General features: G+C 36.9%; 2 protein-coding genes across 10 annotated transcripts; both read left to right on the top strand.

Moving 5' to 3' along the window:
- Positions 1–1983: 1983 nt before the first annotated feature.
- LOC137948872 (uncharacterized) lies at positions 1984–24502 on the top strand. 9 transcript variants are annotated; one of them, XR_011111666.1, is made up of 7 exons: positions 1984–2054; positions 5944–6241; positions 6340–6478; positions 8218–8303; positions 8441–8575; positions 14428–14517; positions 24241–24502. XR_011111666.1 is itself a non-coding variant. In XM_068795068.1 (6 exons), exons 2-5 carry the CDS (start codon positions 5975–5977, stop codon positions 8573–8575), a joined length of 627 nt encoding a protein of 208 aa, XP_068651169.1. In that variant the 5' UTR covers positions 1984–2054; positions 5944–5974; the 3' UTR covers positions 24249–24502. The 9 variants fall into 9 exon arrangements, 7 of the variants coding, with proteins under 7 accessions (XP_068651169.1, XP_068651167.1, XP_068651164.1 ...); XR_011111667.1 differs by having other exon boundaries at positions 8441–8594; XM_068795068.1 differs by lacking the exon at positions 14428–14517 and having other exon boundaries at positions 24249–24502.
- LOC137947717 (3-ketoacyl-CoA thiolase 1, peroxisomal-like) lies at positions 12811–13479 on the top strand. Its single transcript, XM_068793490.1, is given in 1 exon segment — positions 12811–13479. A coding segment is annotated over 1 exon segment (669 nt).
- Positions 24503–24830: the final 328 nt, after the last annotated feature.

Below are 24830 nucleotides of genomic sequence, written 5' to 3'. Positions count from 1 at the left end.
CTCTGTTCGATTCGATTTATTAGTTCAATATCCGGATAAGGCTCGTTTAAGTTAATGAGTCGAGCTCAACCGAACCATAGTTCGATTCGAAAGCTTACGAACTAGCTAGTTAACTTAACGAGTGACTCAGGATTCGGGGAGGCGGAGTAGGGGTGGCATCGAACCAAGCTGGGGTTAGTCAACTTGAATCAGGAGATGAACTTCAGTCGCATTACTCAATTCATCTCCTAACATCATTAGTAGAGCATCAACACCTGATTTGTGTTGGTGAATCAGATGAATCCGAAGGTAACACTCACGATTTAATTTCGGGATTTTGGATTCTGTAGTATATTGCGAATTATTCGGATGAAGCGAGTGGGACGAGTCGCAGGAGGCTAATTTTTTTTTTCTATCTCTCCCCGCTCGCTTCTCCCTCTTAGCCTCCCTCTCTTCTCCCTCTTGGTCTGTACCAGAGTCTCCGTCGCAATACGCCACTGTGCCTTTCGGCCTCCCGACGCCGAACATCGTCTCCGTCGCATCACCGCCTTCGTCGCAACCCTCATAATGCCCCCACCTTCGTCTCAACCCTCACAATGCCCCCTATGGCCACCTTCATCGCAGTGTCGTGAGGAAGAAGACGATGATTTAATTTTTTCTAAGTTAAGAAAAATTAAACCATTGATTTTGCCCGAGTGTCGGACTGGACCCGCCCAAGTTCAATCGAGTTAATATTGGTCAACTCGATTTAAAAAAAAATTAACCCATTTTTATAATTAATAAAACAATGGTTTTAAATTTAACGAAAAAATATTATTAATTAATAATACATAAAAATATAGTGTGTTAAAGTTAGCATTTGATCTTTTTTTGTTTAATCATTCATTTTTATGTTAAAATAGATCATATGTTATTATTTAATTAATAGCTTAATTTATTATATTTGTTTATGTTATTTTTAACTTTATTTATTTGTTTATAATTAATCGTGTGCACAGTTAATTGTCTCACATAATTATTATATTAATGTACAATAAATTACAATCATTAAATAAATTAGTTAGTATATTAATATATTTTAATTATACATTAAATTACTTATTCGTGTAGTAATCATGTTTGTTTTACCTAATCGAGGGTTTAGGTATTATATTTTATTTAAGTATATTATTACAAGTTATTCGTTCTTTTGTTTTTTATATTTTTCTCATTTAGGGGCACTAACACTAGAAACTGTTTTTCGGTACACATGAATTCGTTCATACTAACACCAAATTTGAAGTTGAAGTTGAAGTTCAAATTTGAAGTTTGTTTTATTAGGGGGGTTAATCAACAAACATAAAAATTGAAGTTTATCTTCATCTAAATGAACTTCATATTCGAACTGAGTGTTAGTGTGGATGAATTCATGTGCACCGGAAAACAATTTCTATTGTTAGTGCTCCAAAATGAGAAAAATATGAAAAATAAGAGAATTAGTAACTTGTAATAGTATACTTAATTAAAATACAATACTTAAACATTAAATTAGGTAAAACAAATATTATTACTACACCAATAACTAATTTAATGTACATATTATATTAGTTAATGATTACTATTATTGTACATTATATACAGTAATTATGTGAGCCAATTAATTGTGCACATGATTAATTATATAAAAAAATATTAAAAATGACATAAACGAATATAATACGTTTACTTATTAATTTATTGATAATATATGGTATACTTTAACATAAAAAAATCATAATTAAATACAAAAAATCTATTAAATGTTAACTTGAACACACTATATATTTTTACATATTATTAATTAATAAAATTTTTATATTAATTTTAAAATAATTGATTTTATTAATTATAAAAATAGATTAATTAAACCAAAATAATTGGTCAAATGATTGAGTTAATAATATTTTAATTACCACTATTAAATCAGAGTAATTACAAAATAATATAATTAATATATATTTAAATCAAACTGCCGTTTCTCTTCCTCACGAACGCCGAAACCAGGACCCAGAGGCCAGAGCCAGTGGGACGATCGTGCGTGCCTTCTCCGGTTACAGGTACTTTTCCCCCTTCTCCCTTGTTGTGTCTCTTTTTCTTTCTTCCTGTAATCGTCTACTGGAGCATCGTCTTTTATTTTTTAAACGATGTATGAAGTTCTGCTAGGGAGCTTGTTCCGACTGCGTCAAACCAAATCCGGGACGGTAAGGAGGAAACCCTGTATTCGCTTTTGTTCCTGTTTTTCCATCCCGAGAAAGCATATTCGCTTTTGTTCCTGTTTTTCCACCCCGAGAAAGCATAACTGATTGACCTTCATTTTTCTGATCTCTTCTTTGCCCTCGAGCTACAACCTTCTCTCAGATTACTTCAATTTTCATCTTGTTTTTCAAGTGGCGAATATCTTCTTCCCTTTTACAGAAATAAAAATCTAGTTCCCTTTTACATTCTCTCAGATTTTTCTGTTCGTTTTTTTTATTAGGTTCCGATATTTCTGTAAGTTATGCTTTACACTGATTTTTTCTCAAATAAACTAGCGATCCTTGTTGATTGCATCACAATATATGTATCTGTTATAGTGTTGAACACTTGTTTGATAAAATGTGCATGTGAAAACCGTTAGGCTAGAATATCATAATTTCTTTAACTGTGATACAAATGTCTTGCTCACCGCATGAGTGTATTGTTCCAAACCTGACCAAGGAGATACAAAGAAAAGTGAGAAGTAATGCTGAACTTTAGATGTTATGATGAAGGTACCTCTCTCTAAATACTGCAATTGAGTATAACAAACATGCATACTCAAAATTTAAGTCATATTGGAAAATAAGACTTGATGGGTTTTTCAAGCCAGCTGTAAACTAGTTTTACCCCATCCTAATGTAAGAAGGTGTTTAAGACGTAGATGTATACTGAATTATATTTTTTTGTTTGGGTGATTGTAAATTTGATATTGATATTACATTTAACTTTTTGTGTTTGATTATTGAATAAAGTTTATGCATACTATTATGTTGTGTTTATGAATAATTTTATGCAAAGTGTATAGACAATTTTATATAGGATTTATGTATAAAAGGTCCTGCCCAATTTTAGTAGGTTGGAGCTCGAACTCGGTTAAAATTCTTGGGTTCGAGTTCGATTACAATTTTAGGTTTGAGGCTAGGCTCGGCTTGAGCTCGAGTTCTAAATATTTAAATCAAGCCTAGCTCGAACATTTGCAGGTTTGAGCTCGGCTCGACTCGATGCCACCCCTACTCTTATCTACTGATTGGAGTCATTTATTCCGTAGACTTTAGCAACAAATCAACATGGATTATTAGCTGACCAGGCCTGCCTCTCCCTTGGCACATACCCAATTTTATGCAGCAATTATGTACATAGGTCATACCCAATTTTAAGTAGAGGTCATGCCCAATTTTATGTAAAATTTGTGCATAAGTTTATATACAGTTTATTTGACATGTATTTTTTGAAAAGTTTTAAATGTATGACGGAGCTCGAGCTCAAACTCAGCTCGAGCTCGAGCTCGAGCTCGAACTCGGTTAAAATTATTGGGCTTGAGCTTGATAACAATTTTAGGCTCGAAGCTGGGCTGGGCTCGAGTTTGAGTTCAAAATATTTAAATCAAACTCGGCTCGATGCCACCCCTATAAGCAAGGCATTGTATGATATTGAACTGCTGAATATAGTATACCTATGTATTGCTCGAGTGTTTCAGGTTCAACTACAATATCAAAGGCTTGGTCCCTTTTCAATAAAAAAAAAGCTTGGTCTAAGATATTATCCAAAAGTTGTTTATGTCCTTGAGCTATGAAGTGCGTTTTATATCTACAAAATTTTATCTCAAATCATATACTTGAAACACTTAGCTTGATCCAACTACATGCATATGAAATAGATCTCTTTATTTTATTGGAGAGCTTGAAATTTAGATATTATAGTCCCCTTCCAAATGGGGCCTTGTAGGAGCAATTATGGGAGGTAACTTTATTATCTTATTTCTCTTAGAAGAGTATTTAAAAGTGCTAATAAAGTAGAAATAGATAGGGCTGACTCTAATTAGCCTCCAGTTATTGAGTAAAGCTTATCATGAAGAAATTTAAGGTTTGGCTTAGAGTCAAGCTTGTAGGAAGCATGATCAGGCTTGTGTGTTTGTAACACTATGAGTTGCAATCCATGATGTGACAACAAACACATGTGGTTTGCCTAGAAGTTTGAGTTGGCTCACAAATGCAAGAGCTGACTAGTGACTTGTGGGAGAGTCACCTCTGATACTAGGTATTAAAAACATCGTATGCCTACTTTGTATTAGCATCCATAGGGATATCGGTTGGTCAACATCCCATTATTCATGTATCCTCAAGTAGAACAAGAACATATTTCTTCTGAGATTGGACAATGTCGTTCTTGGACTAGAATATTTTTATACCCAGAAAAAAAATTGAGAAGTTCAAGATATTTTGTTTTGAATTCATTGCATATCTTTTGTTTGACTTCCTTTATGTTGTCTGTATCAATACCAGTCAAAACAATATCGTCCACATAAACTGACAGTAATATGATTCCCTTTGATGTATTCTTTACAAATACTGAATGATCTACTGCACACCTGTTAAATCCAAATCGAAGCATCGCTTGGTTAAATTTGTCAAACCAAGCACCGGGAGATTGTTTTAAACCATACAAGGATTTTTACAATCTGGATATCGACTCCCCCTCAACCACAAATCCAAGTAGTTGATGCATATAAATGTCTTCCTTAATGTCACCATTGAGGAAATCACTCTTCACATCAAGTTGATATACAGACCAAGAGGAATTAGCAGCAAGTGATAATAAAATACGTACCAATTTTAACTTACCCACAAGGGAGAAAGTTTCTTCATAGTCAATTCCATAACACTGAGTGTATCCCTTCACTACTAGATGGGCTTTGAGACGAGCCAATGAACCATCCGAATTATGCTTAACGACAAAAACCCATTTACAACCCACAAGTTTCTTACCTGGAGGAAGAGGAACCAATGTCCAAGTCTGATTCTCATATAAGGCACTCATTGCCTCTTCCATCACCGCCTTCCATCCTGGATGTCTCAGGGCCTCTTTATATAACTGAAGAATTGACAAAGAAGAAATAGATGCAAGGAAATGACAACAAGAAGGCCATAAACGATGGTGAAAAACAAAGTTAGATATAGGCTGAGAAGTAGATGTCCTAGTACAAGTCTGAGGTTTCTTACAGAGGGCTATGGGCCTAGTATCAATAGGTGGACCAAAAATAGGAGGAAAATGACTTACCTCAAAAGGATCCATAGACGCCACAAGCGTAGTATCGACCGATGCTTTAGGGGGTTGTAGAGAGATATCCGCATCAATGTGCACAATAGGTTTAGGGGCTGTAGGAACTGAAGAAAGACCCAAAGGAACATCCTTGGAGGAGTAAAATGATTTTATCTTCAAAAAAAGTCACATCCTTGGAGACAAACAATTTGCAAAGAGAGGAATTATAACAAACGTATCCTTTTTGGGTACGAGAGTATCCCAAAAAGATACAATTAATAGCTCTCAGATCTAACTTACTATTACGGGGAGATGTGGCATGTACAAAAGAAGTACAACCAAATACTTTCAAGGGAAGCCCTGGACATATATTCTTTGGCACTATCAGAGCGAAGTATTTGCAATTTATGACTAAATTGATTTGCGACCATGGCATAAAATGATCTAAAAATAGAAAGAATTTCAGGTCCATCCTTGAGTAAGAATAGCCATGTCACTTTAGTGAAATCATCAATAAATGTAATAATTAAGTAGCTATTTAGGTTCGCAGCCTTTCCAATACTACCCTTCTCTGTCCCATTTTCTTGAGGTCTCTGAATTGTCACTCAAAGAGTTAGAAAGATTGGCATTTTTCTGAGCTGCTTTCCTTTTTGTTTGTTTCATTTACAGGCAATTTTGGAAGAATCTAACAATTTTTAAGATGACTGAAACGAAAGACAGTAATCCACATGGCCTGCTTCTTGCAAACAATGGAACAATTCGTGCATTTCTTCTTTCAACGTCTCAGAACCGACAACTAAGTGATGAACTTCGTGAGATTGCTTCAAACCTCTATTCTCAAGACTCTATTCCCTACAGATCTCTCAAATCTCTCTGGGGTGCTTCTGAGCCTTGCACAAGACCAAAACTACTCCATCTTATTTCTGGTTCTGGCTTCATTTTCTTAAGCCCAAAACCTAGGGAAAAGGTAATAATTAAAACTTTTATACTTTTTAATATATTTATATAGGCACCAGGGAGCAGATGCTGGAATTTGATGTATAAGTTTCTTTTCTGGAATTTCAGAGTGAGGAATTGAAAGAGAGACTACAGAAGCTGACTGAATTGGCAGAAAGAAAAGCCTACAATGAGCTGGTAAAAGATATCACTCCAAGGAACGACACCATAGAACCCTTCTCATCATATAAAGATCAACTGGGATTTGGTAAGAATTTCTTGTGTTTATTGCTTTTGATTCATATTATTGTGAGGCAAGAATTTATTTTAGTAAAAAAAAGAAAAAATAGGTCTTATGACAATGATTTGATCATCTTTTTCATATTCTCTATCTTTTTGAATGTTAATTAATACACACATAGACCCCTTCCTCCTTGGTGAGACTTGAACTCAACAACTCACACTTTAGCCCCCTCCTCTCTATCTTTTTGATAGGAAAGGCGAAGGAGAGGCCCTCCTGCTGCCCCTCTGGTTTGCAATGGGAGGGGATGCAGGAGAGCCTCCCCTTATCACCTTTTTTATTTTTTTTCAAATTCACGGATTTTTGATAAATCTCTATCATCTGGTTTTTGTAATAAATGGATGTAGTTAAATGTTATTAACAAAATTCACACACACACACACACACACTCCCCTCCCCCCCTCCCCCCCTACAGACACACACACTCCTTATGTGTGACAGGAAAGGGGGAGGGGAGGCCCTCCTACTACCCTACCCCTCCCAGGGTACAATGGGATGGGATACTGGTGAGCCTCCCCCATCTTTAGTAACTAAATATTTATCAACTTTTTATTTTTTCAAATTCATAGATTTTAGTTAAATTTGTCTACCATCTGGTTTTTGCAATAAATGGATGTAGTTAAATCTCACTAATGACAAACTTTTAAAATTCATGAATGTTCTTAAAAATTTATGTATTCCTATAAATTCACAGATTTTGAATCCTCATTTTCAAAGTTCAAATCTATCTAACCCTCTCTTAGTGTAATAGAAATTGGTGGCTTTCCCTTACTTATTCTTAATATGGACTGAACTAAGTTTATCTGAGTAGCTTCTTCTAAGTTGAATAAATTTGAAATGGACTTCTACTAAAGTCAAGGCTCATTTAGTAGGTTTGACAGAGAAGAATACATAGATAAACGAAAAGTGTCACAATTTTAGATTAAAAGTAACATCTTTTATTTAACTTTCTCTTGTCCACTGGTTCAAAAAATGAATATTGGAATTTTCAAAAAAAGTTATTGAACTACAAAATTCTTACACCATCACCATCATGCAGTGTCGCTTGTAACAGTTGTTGACACTTAGTTTATATAGTCTCTTGCACAGTTCTGTGGTAAATCTTGAAAACTGCATTATTCTTGGAATTATTTCACCAAACTATCTTTTTGAATTTAACTTTGGCTTGTTCATTAGTTCACTGCCATTTATTACTAAACGTGTCTCTGCCACTTGGTTATTGCTGGCAAAAAAATGAACTAATGACTTTCCTAAGCTGGTTAGAAGATGTTTACTGATATTGATTTTGAAGTTACAGAAATTCATTACGTAGAATCATACTGAACTATTTCTTTACTTGCCTGTATCTGTTTCCATCTGTCTTCTGGGGTTTATCTGAAAAATGCGTTACTTCTATGAACATGCATTGAATGTCTTAATGAATCTCCAGCACATAAATCTAGGACATACCTGAATTAGTTAACCATTTCAAATTGATGAATAGGTTATGTACATTAGTTTCTTTTGCCTTTACTTGTACTGAAGGTATATTGTTGATTTTAGATGCTTGAATTACTTATCTGTTCTCTCTCATTTCATGAGAGTGGAGGTTTAGAAAGGCCTGATACTTTATGGAGCTATAAGTTTGACATGTATGTATCCTATTATAAATGAATACGTCTTACAGAGTGCATTAAATCAAGTTCAAGCTTCTTTGTTCTTTACAGGTTTGCATGTAGTGTTGATAATGTTCACTGGCTATTTGGTTGGATATGCCACATTCAGAGCTTTGTTCAATCATAGTGCTGTCATGGTACCTTCCAAATATTAATGACCAGTCCATTTTAAGATATTATAGTTCTTGGAGGAAAACAAACTGAGAAATTTTATATTGGTTTCCTTCGTTACTAAAACTTTTTAAAATGCTTTGTTGCAATTTTGGTATTGCAGAATGCTGCAGGAGGTGTGGTTGGGTTGGTGTTTGGAATGCTTCTTGAAACAGTTCTTTTTATTATTAGATTCTCTAATCATGACATCCCTTCTAGACGTTCTAACGATGCAACAAGTCAAAAGAAGAATTTATAGGTATTGCCCCCTTTTCTTGGTAAGAAAAATGATGCATTTAGTAGTTGTAAATATCCCACTCATTTTTTATAATGTTGCTACTTCAGTTTACTTCTGACTTCTTAGTTCTATATGATAGAGGCTGATCATTTTATTTTATTTTTATTATTATTATTTTTTTGGGGTGGTGGGGGTTGAAGGCTGGTTGTCAACATAACCTCCCTAAGACTGTTTTTAGTTTGTATACCTTTAAATTCTGTGGTTCCCAATGTGATTGATAAAGGCTACCCTTATTCCGTTCTCCTTTTGCTTGTGCATATTTTCTTACTCAGTGTAAGAGAGACATTCCTATACGTTCTAAACCTGGATCCATTTTGAATTGAAACCCGTAGTTTTAATTATAAGGACATCACATAACCATCAAAAGCTAGGTATAAATATGGTTGGGTGGATTAATAAAGATTTAAATCTTGTCCATTCACTGAGGGCCCTAAAAATTAAGAGACATCCAATGAAATCTTACCTAAAGTCCTTTCCTTTCTCCAATTCAGTGCAGGATTCCCATGGCACTTTAAAAAAAAAAAAGCTCCCTTAGCCTCTGTTAGTGCCCGTTTCAAAAATATTAAAAACATATTTCCACTCAAACATACCATCTTTTATGTGGCTTTACATTATGGAAAGAATTACAACAAGGGACAGTTTAAAGAAATGGGAGTTTACATATGTTGACAGCTGTGTTTTTTGCCTGTACCTTGATTTTCTTTGTTCTGCTTTTACACTTTTGTTTCGGAGTAAATTGTCTTCAACTTTTTCAGTGACGTGTATTTTTTAAAACATTTTACGAGATTTTCTCAACCAAACACCTCATTTTACTTCAAATAATGTTTTTTCTTAACTTATTTAGGAACATGTTATGCACGTAATAATATTGCTAAGTTATTTAGAGTCTAATTAGTTGTTTTCTTTACTTTATTTTATTTTATTTCAGTTAAAGAATTAATAGGCCACAGGGGCCCTTTTGTAGTATTTTATCTTGAACCTTGTAAGGGTGAACCCTATTTAAGGGGCGAGAGTAATGAGAAAAAGCAAGTATTGATTTAGTGTAAACAAGGGTTTTGAATTCTCCTCAACGAGCTCAGGGATGTACGTTCTCCTCAAATAACCTAGGGTTTTCAAGCTTCCCTTCGGTTTGATTTTCTTTTCTTCTCTCTTCTGCCCTACGAATCGCTGTGTCAAATCCGGTACCATAACAACTGGTATTAGAACGGGAACACAATGATGGATTCTTCAACCTGAGAGGAAATACTCGCCATACTCCAGGATTTGCGCACAACAGCAGGTAAGATGTATCAAGATGTGCGCACCCTAGTATGTGAGATGCGTCAATCTTCCATTAAAATGTCGGAGGAATGGTCTGCAATTGAGAGGCATCTGGATGCTGCAGAAAAGAGGTCATACGACCTAAACTCGCTCTCGAACGGGAAAAAAGGCCATGGGCCAGAAAATTTCAACATCTCCGAGTAGGGAGGTCCAACGAAGGGCCAGAAAAATTCAATATCCCGAGCATGGAAATCAGACGGCGGGGACTCAGAAATTCCGAAATTGGAGGGGTATTCAGCACAACCCTCGTCGGAAAGTTCTGATTTGGGTTCGGCATCGACAACCCCCTTCTCACGGGAAGCAAAACGTCTACCAGAACAGGAGACGAAAAAAATCCGAGAGACCTCTGTCTCGGAAAATCTCCAAGCGGCAAAGCACCAAAGTCCTGCTGTTTGCCATCGGAAAAGTGTGAGGCTCCGTCGTAAAAAAATCCGGTGGGCTTTGGCTTCAGGACTCTCCCTCTCAATCTCACTCTCGGTAGCACAGTGGAAAACTGACTTCAACAAAAATTGGGGTAAGCTTCTGAGACGAATTTCTCCGAATTTCGTCTTCTCTTTTATCAAATCCCTCAATGTTTTACAAAATACATCTCCAATGGTGTTGGGATTGTTCCGTGAAGCAGAGCAACAAAGCTATTCCTCCATTTTTTACGGATTTCCGGCTTGTGTGTCTGAAATACGAGATGAGAATTTTTTGGGGATTCCGGGAGCGGTAAAAAAATTCTTTGGGTGATGTTTTATTTTTCTGTTGATGAGAACATCACCATTGCGTCTGTTCATTGTCAATTTGAAATCGTTGTGCTTAATTTTGTTGGTCCCCTGTATGCTGCTTGGTCACTATTTGTAAAAATTCTTCAACCCGGTGTGAATTCTGGAAATGAGAGGGTATCCAACGTGAGAAATAAGGGTGAGACTGTTAGATTGAACAGTCTGACGAATTGTCTACTTGCTGCTGCTATTGCAGTGAAGAAAGGGCTGAGGGCAGGGGCTCAAGTAGATAGATTGGTTGGAGCTAATTCAGAGGAGACAAGAGAAATGGAAGAGGCCGTGCAGCTGCTTGATGAAATGTCTGACAGAAAGGTGAAGTACAGGAATACTATGCTAAGGAGTTTGATGTTTCTGGGAATGGTAGAGAAAGGGCTGTGGGGGATGATTTTGATTACTATTGATGGTAAAAAAATCAAATTCTGGGCAGAGTCTGGCAGAGTATAAGTGCTGCAGTTTTGTGTGGGCATATTAATTTTGCGTCTGATCCATGGCCATCAATTTCCAGTGGTGCAAAAGACCTAGTAAACAAAAATATGCTGAGAGCGGCTCCTAGAGAGCGACTTGCTGCAATTGCAGTTCTAATTCATACATGGAGACATAGCTCAGTGGTAGAGCACAGACTGACCGAACGTGTTCACAACCATCTGAAGGACGGTGCTGAGGAACGTTTGCACTTATCAAGATGAACAGCTTGTGCTTACGCTCATGGGTTCTTCAACAAATTTTTTTTGTGCTGCTGCTGTGGCACTGCAGAAACCAGTGCTGACAACAGTAGCACTGCTGAAAACAGTGCTGACAGTTCTGAGAGTAGAAGCAGCAGTGCCTTATGAAGCACAATTATCTGTTGTTGTGGGCACAACAGATACTCCTCTGCAGGATGTAGCTAATTCTGGCCGAAAAGGGACAGCAACAAATGTAATTACTGTTCTTACTGCATGTGCCAGTCGTGGAGCTCTTGAGATTGAGATGATGCTGAAATTTAAAATTACTGCTGCTATTTCAGTGAAGAAAGGTGCAAAACATCAGAAATGCAAACTGAGAGTCAGGATTTGGATGCAGCAGGTGTCCTTCTTTATTTTGGAAAGTTTGACTTTATTTCATTGGTGGCAAATCTGGGTGCAGCCAGTGGAACATTAGATGCTGCCAACCAAGATAATGGGGCAATGTTGATGGATGTATATGCCCACTGTGGGATGATTACAGTCAATTTTTTTTTTTTCAGCACTGAATACTGTTCCAACAGTATTGAAGGCTACTCTGTTCCAGCAGAATTGAAGTTCAATCTGCCCACAGTTCATATAACTCATATCTTGCAGTGGCCTATTCCTATACTGGATGAAATTCCTACGATAGAGGTGAAGTACTGGAATTATATAATCAGAGGTTATGTTAACAAGGGGACTGTTATACTTGCAGGAAAGTTACACGGAATACAACCAGGCCATTGGCTGCCACTGTATAGGGAGAGGGAGAAGTTGGGTTGGGCTGGAGAGGCCAACCATATATTTACTAACATGAACCGCAAACTCCTACAAGGACGTAGGGACTGGACGGAGCTAAGGCCAACCATATATTTACTAACATGAACCGCAAACTCCTACAAGGATGTAGGGACTGGACGGAGCTGGAAGAGACAACCCATTTCAGTCCTACATTTTATGACAATGGGTTCTGCGGTTGACAGCCAGAACAAGGGAATTATACCTGGAACAGAGAAAGTGGCACAGAGGAGTTGGAGCATTACAGAGATACATCCTGGGTTGAACTTGGCAGCAGCTGCTGTAATGCCTTCATTCCCCTCCACTGACAATTCAACAAGTGATACTACAAACTTGGGTGCTCCAGTTGCTGAACAAGCACTGCTTCCAAATACTGAAAACGATGCCTGCTGGGTGGCTGTTCTCAGTCGAGCAAGTCAGCCCCAGCATATGCCAACTGAAGAGGCTAATGGGTTCTTCCACCACATGATGTCTGCTGTGCCAGTGCAGAAAACAGTGCTGCTAGACAGCTTAGAAAACAGAGCTGTTGTGAGTGCAGAAACCAGTGCTGAAAACAGTGACAGTGCAGCATGAAACAGACGACGCTGCTGGTTTTCCAGCCCATGTTGGCATGCGGGTTTGCACAATGCAAGCATTCTATGCTGGTTTTCCAGAAACGGTGCCAATCAGAACTGTGAAACAACAAGGTTCTTCTAGCCTTCAGGCTGTTACCGCTGTTGCTGCAGCTATACAAGCTGGCTTCGATGACATAAGACTTGGAGCTGGATTAGATTCGATGACCGCAAATCCTATGGCGCGGGAAGGCTCAATCCACGCTAAGATAAAGAATTTCCAGCAAGCTCCTGATTTTCTTCCTCTGGGTATTACTTCTGAATATGTTTCTCATCGAATTGGTGTCACCAAGCAGAAGCAAGACCACACTGCTGTTCTCTCCCATAAGCAAGCTGCTGCAGCAACTGCATCATTGGCTACAAAGATCATTGACACTAAAAATCAGGAGGAGAAAAATGTGGTGCTTTCTGTGGATGATGTCTGCCGACATAATGCATTTGTGTCCGACCGGGCTAAGCTGGTGATTGTTTTCAAGAAGGATGGCACGACCACTGCTGGTAACTTGAGCCAAGTTAGTGATGGTGTTGGTGCAATCCTCTTTATGAGAAGATCAGTTGCAGAGTAGAAAGCATTATGAATTCTTGGCGTATTCAAGAATTTTACTGTTGTTGGTGTGGACCCTTCTGTAATGGGCATAGGTCCACCTGTTGAGTTTTTGCTACAGTGAAGGCGCGGTATGAGGAAGTAGTTCTTGCATTCGATGTCATGGTGCTTAACCGTATTGGCGTGTGCTCCAACAAGTGATGTTGGCCGTGTCGTAAAAAAAATAAAAATTGCTTCTTGGGTGGAATGCTCTAGTTTTGTAGTCCAGAGGGCTGATCCAGATACCGCGGATGCTACTTGGGAACAGGTGGAGACGTGGGCAAGCAGACCCTACCTTCGAGGTTGAGGACAAACTCTTTCTCCAAGGGGGGTGTAATGTTATGCACGCAATAACATTGCTAAGTTATTTAGAGTCTAATTAATTGTTTTTCTTTACTTTACTTTATTTTATTTCAGTTAAAGAATTAATAGGCCACAGGGGTATTTTTGTAATATTTTATCTTGAACCTTGTAAGGGTGAACCTTATTTAAGGGGTGAGAGTAATGAGAAAAAGCAAGTATTGATTTAGTGTAAACAAGGGTTTTGAGTTCTCCTCAACGAGCTTAGGGGTTTGCGTTCTCCTCAAAGAACCTAGGGTTTTCAAGCTTCCCTTCGGCTTGATTTTCTTCTCTTCTCTCTTCCTCCCTACGAATCGTTGTGTCAGATCTGGGACCGTAACAGAACACTTGGAGTAACTTCTTCATTTGGGTAGTGTGAAAGGAGAGAAACCTAAGAGTAATTGGCAGATCCTCCCTTTCAATAACTACTGCCTTTTCTATCATTTTGCCACAACTTAACTGAATTTGTCAATGCCAACCTGGAATATGTCGTTAGTGGTGATTTGGAAAAGCATATATTTGCATTTTGGGGCTTAAGGCAACAATTAAGGAGGCCACAGGAAGAGTGGAGGAGTCATTAGTGATGTGGAGAGGAAAATCTTGTTGTAGTTTGCTCTCCCTTTACCTTTTAGTTTGAAAGAATTGCAATGAAGTATGGGCAACCTACATATCTTATTGTTTAAATGTCAAACAGGTGCTTCTCAGGGGAGATTCCTTCCTAACTATTAAGACCATCAAGGTGGAATAACAATCGCCATGAAAGGTCCCCCTTTTTCAAGAATGGGTAACGGATCATGTTTTCAGAGAATTTTTTGTTAAAATCTGGGAAGAATGAGCCTCACCTCTATGTTTGTAATTTTGACTGCAAGAAAAATTATGTGTCATCCTCTTGTTCTGGTGTAACCTTCTTATGTATTTGACCTTTCTTTGAGCTTTATATTTCTCATGTTTCCCAAAGAAGAAACAGAAAAAACAGAAGAGAACATTAGTTATTGTTTCCAGGGTGGCAATTTAATCCATTGATCCTTCTATTTGGCTGCTTTCAAATAAATATAAAATTAAAACCCTTATCTACTTAAAGAGTTAGGTGATTTTACTTGTTTACCTATTTAGCACTTATTCCATACTTGATTTCTTTAAAATATTTAAAGATAATTTATAATTTATATTTTACTAATGTAACAACTTAATAAGATCAAGAAATGGATAATATAATAGTTTTTTTTGTATTTTTCTGAAATGGTAATGGCATAAGTGAAAGGTAAATGAAATGGCCTAAAAAGTATCCATTAGCTTTACTATCCCTTACCCATTTACAACCTAGAAGGAAAGGTTACAACAACCTCGTCTAGAAAGTGAAAAACTCTAGATTATTTACAATCAATAGAATAAAGGAAAAATACAATGCAACAAAAGCAGAAAATAATAAACATAGGGACTTAGGCCACCCAATTGACCATTTCAAACTGCTTATAACTCACCAAAACACATGAATAAAACAATAACTAGGTTATCCAACCTAGACCCTCAAAAGGAATTTTCCCACAACAAACCAAACAATCTTGCCTAGAATTACAAAAGGATTTTGCAACAAATCTTATTAGGTAAACTAGGCCTATACCCATATAGGGACTTTTCAACACCGATTGCTTACACAAAGACTTATGGTTTGCAACAAAAACCAAGGCTTACCATCCTTTACACTTCAATCTCACTGGTTGTTCTCAATCAAATTGAGATAAAAATGGTATTGTCTTGTCAAGGTTTGACTCAATAATGCAAGTGTTACTTGCTTACAATTCAGCCCTGCAAGTTCAAAAACCTCTCAATAAGACAGATATTTCCATACATCACTAATTAGATACGTACAACAATCCTAAGTGCATATTCTATATGTAAATAGAAGCTCAATAGGTCCTAATTTGACCAGATCTCAAAGTTTAAAGCTTAAAATAAATTGGATTGGTTTTTAAATATGGGGGACACGTGAAAACAACTCAATCAAATGATGCTTGTATAATCTAAGTCCACATGTAATATTTTGAATAGTTTTGATGATTTTAAAGTATAAGGACTCCAATTTAGATACACTTGACCAAGATCAATGTTGGTGTTTGGATCTTTGAAAATTCAGTCATTGCTGATCCTAATAATTTCAAATCAATACATATGTCACTTCAGATTTACTTTCTAGAACTAAAAATACGATTTCAAAGTAATTGAAAGGGACCTTGTGTCCTTTGTGAAACTCGGTAAAATCTCAACTACAACTCTTGATGAAATACTTAAAATTTTAAAGACCTATCTTGCCCAAATCGCAGCATTCGTTCTTATTTTTTAACCTTTTGAAATAGGTCATTTGGACCAATAGGACAGTCATTGTTAAAAAATTGTTCTTCTTCTGGATGTTCAGCTTCTTTTCCTTAGTGTTATGACGGTTTGTCAAACAGATGTTTCAAGAGGCTTTTCTTTATCCAATCGATTAGACATGAGCAATCCAGCCCATCAACCTTCATCATTGCCTCTTCCTCTTCATGTCTTCAGGTGCTTGTTTCGTTTAGTTATTTGGGCAAACAGTCCCAACCAAATTCTCATCTCTCTCTTATAATTTAGTCAAAAATCAGGCGGTCGGATGATCTTTATTACTTAAACCTTTTTCCTCCTTTTCTCTTTTGCTTCTAGTCGAACACCTGTACTTTTTGGCCATACTTGTTGTGCTTAGCTCTCTTGTCTAGTCAAATGATGTGGTGTTTAGCATGAGCTATTTGCTTCTACTTTTGTATGGGTCGTTAAAATGGATCATGACCGGTTGAATGGATATATGCTAAAAATTTCCTTTGGGGTTTTTTTCAGTTGGAAAGTATACTTAATGAGTTTCATTCATAACTTAAGTGTTTTTTATCATTAAAAGTATCTTGATGGGAATTTTGAGACCAACAATCTTCCCTGTTTAATGATGGCAAATACTCATAAGCATATAAAATACATGCATAAATGAGTACATGTTCATAAATAAATTTTGGTTGACTCCCTTGAATTTGTTATCTACTTTCCTAGCTTTGTCCCGCTAAGCTTAATGCAAAGATAGTGATTCACTAAGATTTTTCTCCCTTTTTTGTATGCCTCCTGATTTTTACTTACGACCTAATTTTTCTCCCCCTCTTGACATCATCAAAATTTTTATTAGGGACAATAGGTATTCTCCCTTATAGATATGTTTTCCTCTGTCATCATATAGAGCTTTCTCTCTTGGCATTGCATTTTACTCCCCCTTTTTATAGTATGTACATTATCATTATGTATATCTATTCCCACTGTTTATTTTCTACCCCCATATGTTCATGCACTCAATCAGTCTTAAGTAGTCTCAAACAATATTATAATTAAACTACAACCCCCTTTTGAGGGATCTTGAGACTAAACATTGTGTTTCATTTCACACATACAAGGCATCACACACTAACTAGAACAATGGTTAGATTGAGGGGTCTTATTTCTCTTCTAGAGTTGAGCTTACAATGGCTCTACTTTCACGTATATCTACTAGGTGGTTTTCTAAAAGTTATATTTTCATTATCCAGGGTGTGTGGCCTCCTTTTTGGTTATATTTTCTTCTTTTCTTGTTGCTCTTTTTACATTTTTGGGTTTCTTCCTTTGTTCATCAGTTCCCAATCACTTCATTTCTCTTCTATGTCGCTAATTTTCATTTCATCATCTTCTTCTTCACTTTTGGCTCTTCCTTTTTCTTCTCAATTTTCCTACCACCTTTGCTCATTAGACACTGTTGGTCTCATGTTTAGTTTTCTCAATTTGAGATGACTTCTTCATTTCTCCTATGCATCACCTTTCATTTGGTAGATATCGAATAAGATGCTATAGTTTTAAATTCTGAATTCTCTCTTAATTTCATGGATTTAGCATTTGCTAGCTTCTATCTCAAATTCCTTATGAGGTTACTTCAGGTTTCAATTGAGACTAAGGGGGGTTAGTCCAAAATGAACCAGAATGAATTACTCCATCATTACTTAGTTCATTAGATTAAGCTGTTAGTGTAGAATGAATTCCACTTCTTTTGAATCATGTCAGGTAATTGAATCAGGCAAAATCGGGGAAAGCTGATTCAGACCTATTTTGCGATTCATTAACATGAATCGCACGTCCCGTGTAGCTCACCCCCCCGCCCCCGCAAAAAATTTCCTCCCACTCGGCCTTCCTCCCCCAATTTTTTTTCTCTTCTCCCTCTCGGCCTCCCTCTCCTCTCCCATAAAAATAATAATCTATATTTTTTATTTATAAAATAATTATTTTTATTTATTCAATATATTCATTTTTTTTAAATGATGCTGATTTTTAAGGAATAGTCCCACATGGATTAGTGAGTACAAAGATTTTGAGTTTATTAGCTGGGAAAGAGATTTCCTAAGTTGGCTAGTCATTTTGGGATGGGCCTTAGACCCTACTTTTTTTTTGAAATGACGCTGATTTTTATTAAGACAAAAGCTCAAAAGAGCAAATTACAAAGGAGGGAATCCTTCCCATACAATGAGAGATTGTTGGGAAGTTCCGAATTTAGCCAATTTATCAGCTAGAGAGTTGGCTGATCTAGGAATGAGATTCCCATTACAATGCAAAGAAGATACAATGTCAGCAATACTATCAGTGATGGGCCAGTGGCGCCAAGGGGGGAGGCTGTCTTTGGAACACCAACTAATAACCGTCTTCGAGTCGCCTTCATTGATTAACTTGCCATGGAGACGATCTCTGAAGATTTGGAGGCCAAACAACAGAGCACTAACTTGTCCATGAGACAAATAAAACACATGAAAGCAATCTTGAACATCTTTGAAATGACGTCTAGTCAAAAGATTAGCTGGGAAAAAAACAACAATTTTTGGATTTAATATTGATGCCTCTATCCTCAACTCAATGGCGAACTATCTGGGTTGTAAGGTAGCATCAGTTCCGAGTACATATCTGGGCTTACCTTTAACTCCGTTCCTGCCTTCGAAAAATTCCTGGTTTCCGGTTGTTGAGAGGCTTGAGAAGCGCCTGGCTTCTTGGAAAGGAAATTTTTTATCTAAAGCTGGTAAACTGGTTCTAATTAAATCATGCCTTCATGGAATTCCATCCTATTTCTTATCTTTGTACCATTGTCCAGCTTCTATTTGGAATAGAATTGAATTTTTGAAAAGAAGATTTTTATGGGATGGGCCAAATGGGGAAAAAAAGTTTAATCTTGTAAAATGGGTAGATGTTTGTAAACCAATTGTAATGGGGGGCCTCGGGATTCGCGACGTTGCTACCGCAAACAAGTCTCTGCTCTTAAAGTGGATTTGGAAGTTCAACATGCAACCCAATCTATTGTGGCACCGAATGGTTGCAATTAAATCCGGAAAAGAGAATGGCTGGTGGACGGATGGGGGAAGATTTTACAAGTTATCCCCTGTTTGGAAGAAAATTGCATAACTCTTTCCTACCTTCAAATCTGCCGTCAAATGCTATATTGGGAGTGGTACAAATACTCTATTCTGGTCAGATTGGTGGATAGGGGCTAGTTGTTTAAAGGAAAGTTATCCTCTTTTATTCCAACTGTCAAGATCTCGTAGCTCAATGATTTCTGACCATTGGCAGTCTTCGGGTGGTTGGAATCTTCATCTCAGGCGAGCATTAAATGACTCTGAAGCTGTTGAAGCTACCGGTCTGATCAATTTACTTTCTGGTGTGGCCTTAAAAAATTCTGCCGATACACTCATCTGGATGCCCAACAAACAAGGTATGTTCTCTACTGCTTCAACGTACCATCATATGATTTCGTACTAGCCTCTCCATGCAGAACATCCTGCTGCTTTTGCATGGTCGCTCCCGATTCCTCCTCGCATCAAATTTTTCATCTGGACGGTATGTCGTAAAAAAATCTTAACTTCTGACGCTTTGCAAAGACGAGGCATTAATACTCCCAATCCAGAATGCCCATTTTGCAACACATCTCCTAAAACAGCAGATCACACGCTTCTACATTGCGAATATGCTCATATGATTTGGACCGAATTAATGGACAAAATCGGTTTAGTATATTGCCCTTCGCAAGATTTACAAAACACTATTTTAACTTTGGTTAGCTCTCGTCTTCCTAAGTTACGGAAAATCTTAATATCTTGTTGTGTTGGACACATTGTGTGGAATTTATGGAAAGAAAGAAACAATCGCAAATTCAATCAGAAAGCTATTCCTCGGAATATTCTTTGTGATCAGATAGTCGGTCAAGTTAGCTCTTGGGTTCTCCTTCGCAAAGAATTCTGTGATCTAAGAGCAACAAATATGAGGGAAAATTGGTGAAATGTTGCGAATATGTCTCTTACTTCGAAGGTTCCTATTATGGTAGAATGGACTAGACCTCCTCCTGGACACTTTAAATTAAATTTTGATGGAAGTGCTTTCGGGTGTCCGGGCCCAGCTGGATTTGGTGGAGTAATTCACGATGATCAAGCGAATCTTCTCTTCACTTATGCGGGTCCAATTGGAGTGTCAGACTCTACTTGTGCGGAATTACATGGCTTGCTCAACGGGCTGAAGCTCTTCAAACAAAAAAAGGACGGTGCTCTCTTGATTGAAGGGGATTCTCAAGTCATTATAAATTGGTGCTCCAAGCCATCAAAACCTCCTTGGCGTCATTGGAAGATTTTTGATGAAATTTGTAATTTAACTTCTGTTTTATTATGCACTTGGAAACATGTTCCAAGATCCGATAATCATTTAGCCGATGTTCAAGCTAAAAAAGGCATTACCCTCCAACATCTTGTTGTGGAGGAAATGTCTTTTTAGTCTCTAGGTTTGTATTTTTTCTAATTGAATACATTGACAACTCTTCTCAAAAAAAAGAATCGACAATGCCCACCGGACCCGCATAAGAAAGAATGGGGTCTCTATTGTGACTTCTGAATATACCACCTGCTCCTGCTGGACCAGGACATCCAATAACACTACCATCAAAATTCAGCTTTATGCAGTCACAAGGGGGAGGATCCCAGATAACCATTCTAGGAGCTCTGTTAGGGCCAGACATGTGAGTGATCAAATTCCAATTTTCTTGAAGGGAAACCCTGAAAGAGTGGCAAAATCCTTCTTTGTATGAAGCCAACTCGAGATGAGGCCGATGGCATGAGAAGCCGTGTTGTCTGGGGTACTAGCTTTGGAGTTGAATCTTCGGTTGTTCCGCTCGAGCCAAATGCACCATGGAACATGCACAAGACGGGCTGAAAGAATTAACTTGCCCAGCCGAGGAAGGAGAATCCCTCGAACCATCTCAAAGGTGCCAAAGAGGTCCTGATGTAGTCCCAGTTGGAGCCCGATTTTCTGAAATATCTTCATCCAAACTTGCCACGAAAATCCACAGTGTAAGAGGACATGCTGGATTGTCTCTTCACACTCACCGCAAAGGGGACAAGAAAGATCGGGGGCAGTGAAGCCTCTTCTGTGAAGGTTGTCTGAAGTAGGAATTTGTTCCCTAATGGTTGACCACACGAAGAACTTGATTTTGCTTGGTGCTGAGAGTTTCCAAGCCATATTTGCCTTGTGCTCATGAGGACTAAAGTCTTGCTTTCTGATATGAGAGTAAGCCGAAGTGACAGTGAATCGGCCATTGTTACTGGGCTTCCAAATCATCTTATCAACTGAGTGCTCCCGAATAATAGTACTGCTGAGTTTAGTAAGGAGAGAACAAAAAACCAACGATTCCTCATCATTTAATCCCCGACAAAATTGAAGACTCCACGAGTGATCATTCCATGAATCAGCTACAGAGCAAGAGAGGTTTCAATATATTCATTTTATAATTAATGTATTAAATTAGTGATTTAATAGTCATAATTAAAATATTGTTAAAATAAATATTTGATAAATTGTTTTGGTTTAATTATCCCATTGCTATAATACCAATGGTTTTAAATTTTGTGACAATATTTTATTAATTAATAATACATAAAATATATATTATGTTATTGATAAAATAATATATATATATTTATTTATTATATTAATTTTTTATTACTGTATTAAATTAGTGGTTTTTAATGTTAAAATATATCTTATGTTATTAAAAAATAATTTATTTATTTATTATATTCGCTTATGTTATTTTTTACTTTTATTTATTTATTTTTAATAATTATTCTAGTCACACGTGATTATTGTATTAATTTATAATAAACTATAATCATTAAGTAATATAATATAGTTTTTCATTAATGAGGATATTAATATATTTTAATACTACACGTTAAATCACTTATAAGTGTAGTAACCATGTTTATTTTGGTTAATTATTTGTTTAGGTGTATATTCTATTTAAGTATATTATAAAAGGTTACTCATTCTCTCTTTTATATCATACTTTTCATTTGGGGTACTAACATTGGAATCTGTTTTCCAGTGCACTTGAACTCATTTACACTAACACCCAAGGATGAGTTGAAATTGAATCAATTCATTTAAGATGAATTGAATTCTTCACTTCATTTCAAGTTCATTGTGGACTAACCCCCCCTTAGTAATTTCCAAGTTTTAGTTGTTTATCACTACATCATTTGCCTAAATTTCACGTCTATAGTCATTTTTTTTACATTGCCATAGACACTAGACATCATATTAAACACATTCATGATCAAAGAACACAAACCATAAAGACACACAAGCATACAAATGTAGTATTAGATTTCAAAATAAAATTTCATTATATCAAATTGAGTCTCTTCATGAGATGGAGAGTGGTTGTACTATTCCATATAATAAGGGCCTAAGCATCTAGCAAAAACTGGCCTAGAATTATCTTTTAGTCTAGGTCCTCTTCTATTGCATTCTTTTGAGTTAGACTTCTATCCTCAACTCTTTTTTTAGCCGTTCTCTAGTCTAGAGTGATTTTCTGGGTAAAAACCTTCTTTGTTTCCTACCATTGGGCTTCTTTCCCTCTTGTTTCTTTTCTCTTTTTTCCTTGTTAGTTTCTTCCTCCAACAATTTCATCCTATTATCTATTGTCTATGGATCCACGGCCATCTATTGCTATTGCTCATAGTCCAACTAAGATTCTAGGCTTACCTTTCTCTTCTTCCTCTACAAATTCCAAATGAGGTGAAATGATTTCAAAGTTTGGTTTCATCTCATTTACCTCCCATATCTTCTTCCATTTGCCTTTTTGAAAAGTTCATCTTTTAGTTAACCATCTCCTCCAACTTTCATGCACCAATATGACTTAGTCATTGACTTTTCCACCTTCGCTATCATTTTCTTTCTCCTCTAAGGATCATATCTCTTGGGACTGAATAGGAAACTCATGTTCTTGATTTCATAACCTCATTGTCATGAATCTAGGGTGATCTTTTTCATCCTAACTCACCTTCATTGGACACTATCTCCTCATTACATCCTTCTACTTCTTCTCTACAATTACTAGATGGTTTCTTCTTAATTCTTGATCTTATATTAGGAAGTTACAACGCAACTAGGCATTTCCCTAATTGGCCTGTTTCAACTAAACGAGTTATCTAGGGGTTAAAGGGTCATGGTGGGTACCTTTGAGGGGTTTCTATGGGAATCTAGCCAAATGTCAATTTTCCTAGGAGACTTCCTTTCCTAGGTTTCCCAATGGTCTATTCATCCTTACGAAACGTATTGAGGCAGTTTAAGGCACTTTGCATACATGTCATCACCAATCAATTTTTTTCGTTGCTAACATTGTCACCTCAATACTAACTTTTTGAATTTCCTTGGATTTTACAACCCAGAGCCTAGTCGTTCAAATGGTTTTTAGTTGTCCAAACAGTTTGCTTGAAACAATTTAGTGTTTCACTGCGTTTAACATCTCCCTTCGATTCACCATTTGACCAGCCAATGTTGAGGATTTCAAAATTTTACATGCACCATTTGGACGGTCATCAGCCATTAAAACAGTCAATTCCAAGCATTTTGCTTCCTATTTCAAAATTTCTAAGCTCTAAAGTTGGATGGTATATACGGTCTATGGGTGTTTAAAGGCTTGTGCCATTGGGACTTTTGGTTCATGAGAGGATCTCCTTATCCTTCTCAATTCAATCCTATATTTTTCCATCAACTTCTCTCAAAATCATATTTTGTTGTTGACTTTTGACTTAATTTTAAAGTTTGTGCCTATAATGTCAGATTTGCCAAATTTTATTATGAAGCTTGAATTGTTGTTAGCTCCCCTAGGAGGGATTTTTTTTCACGAAATTTGTTCAAATCTTTAACATTCATAATCTTGACTAGATGTCAAAATTTGTGCTTGTTGAAAGTCATAGACAAGCTTATGTGGCATTATTATAAATATCTTATGTTCTTTGTTTTTCTTTCCCTTTCACTAGGGTGAAGGGTATACTTGTAATTTATGCACTCTTGATATCTATAAATAAAGTTGATGGGGAGGATTTGGACAAGTTCCACAACCCAAATTCTCCTCTTCTTTCCTCAACGTGAATTCTCACTTCCTCTCCTCTTGCAGCAGTGCAGTGATTTCAGGATTCCAATTTGTTTCTTTGCTACTCAGATTATGAGACGTTAAGGGGTTGTTCGGTGTTGCAGAATGCATGTGTCTGAAGTACTAGTTCAGCACATAGGTATGTATGAAGTTCTGTCCAGAGAGGCTTTATGTTTTTTTTTTTTTTTGCTTCATATGTAACGTCAGAAGCATTATCTTCATGGAAGAATATAGATTATTTTGCCTCCAGTTTTCTGCATCTACAAAATTGCCATGGCTCTCGATATAGTCAAGGAGGACAAGCAGGAACCAGCACACGATGAGTTTTTGGTTCTGTCTCATATGAGTCTTCTAGATAATCCAGTGTCTCTATTTTTGCTGTTGTGGTTGGTAGTAGTTGCTCTATTTCTCAAAGCATTTAGTTGCTTTCCCATTTTCCGCTTCTCTCCATACCATATGGCCAACTTCGGAGGTCATCTTTCCTAGACCCAGCAAGGTTTCAAGGAATCTCGGAAATGTATCCCAAAGTGAAGGTGAGAGAAGCAGTCGAACCAGTTGCTGTTGAAGAGTCCATGAACGGCATAAGATAATTCCTTGAGAAAGTTACTGAAAAT

This window comes from Aristolochia californica, unplaced genomic scaffold (assembly GCF_029961685.1).
Source record: "Aristolochia californica isolate CCGP_79_NKW_82.1479 unplaced genomic scaffold, dmAriCali1.0.hap1 SCAF_13, whole genome shotgun sequence".
Lineage (NCBI taxonomy): Eukaryota > Viridiplantae > Streptophyta > Magnoliopsida > Piperales > Aristolochiaceae > Aristolochia > Aristolochia californica.
The sequence above is the reverse complement of the archived record's forward strand: the minus strand, read 5'-3'. Positions and strand labels throughout refer to the sequence as shown.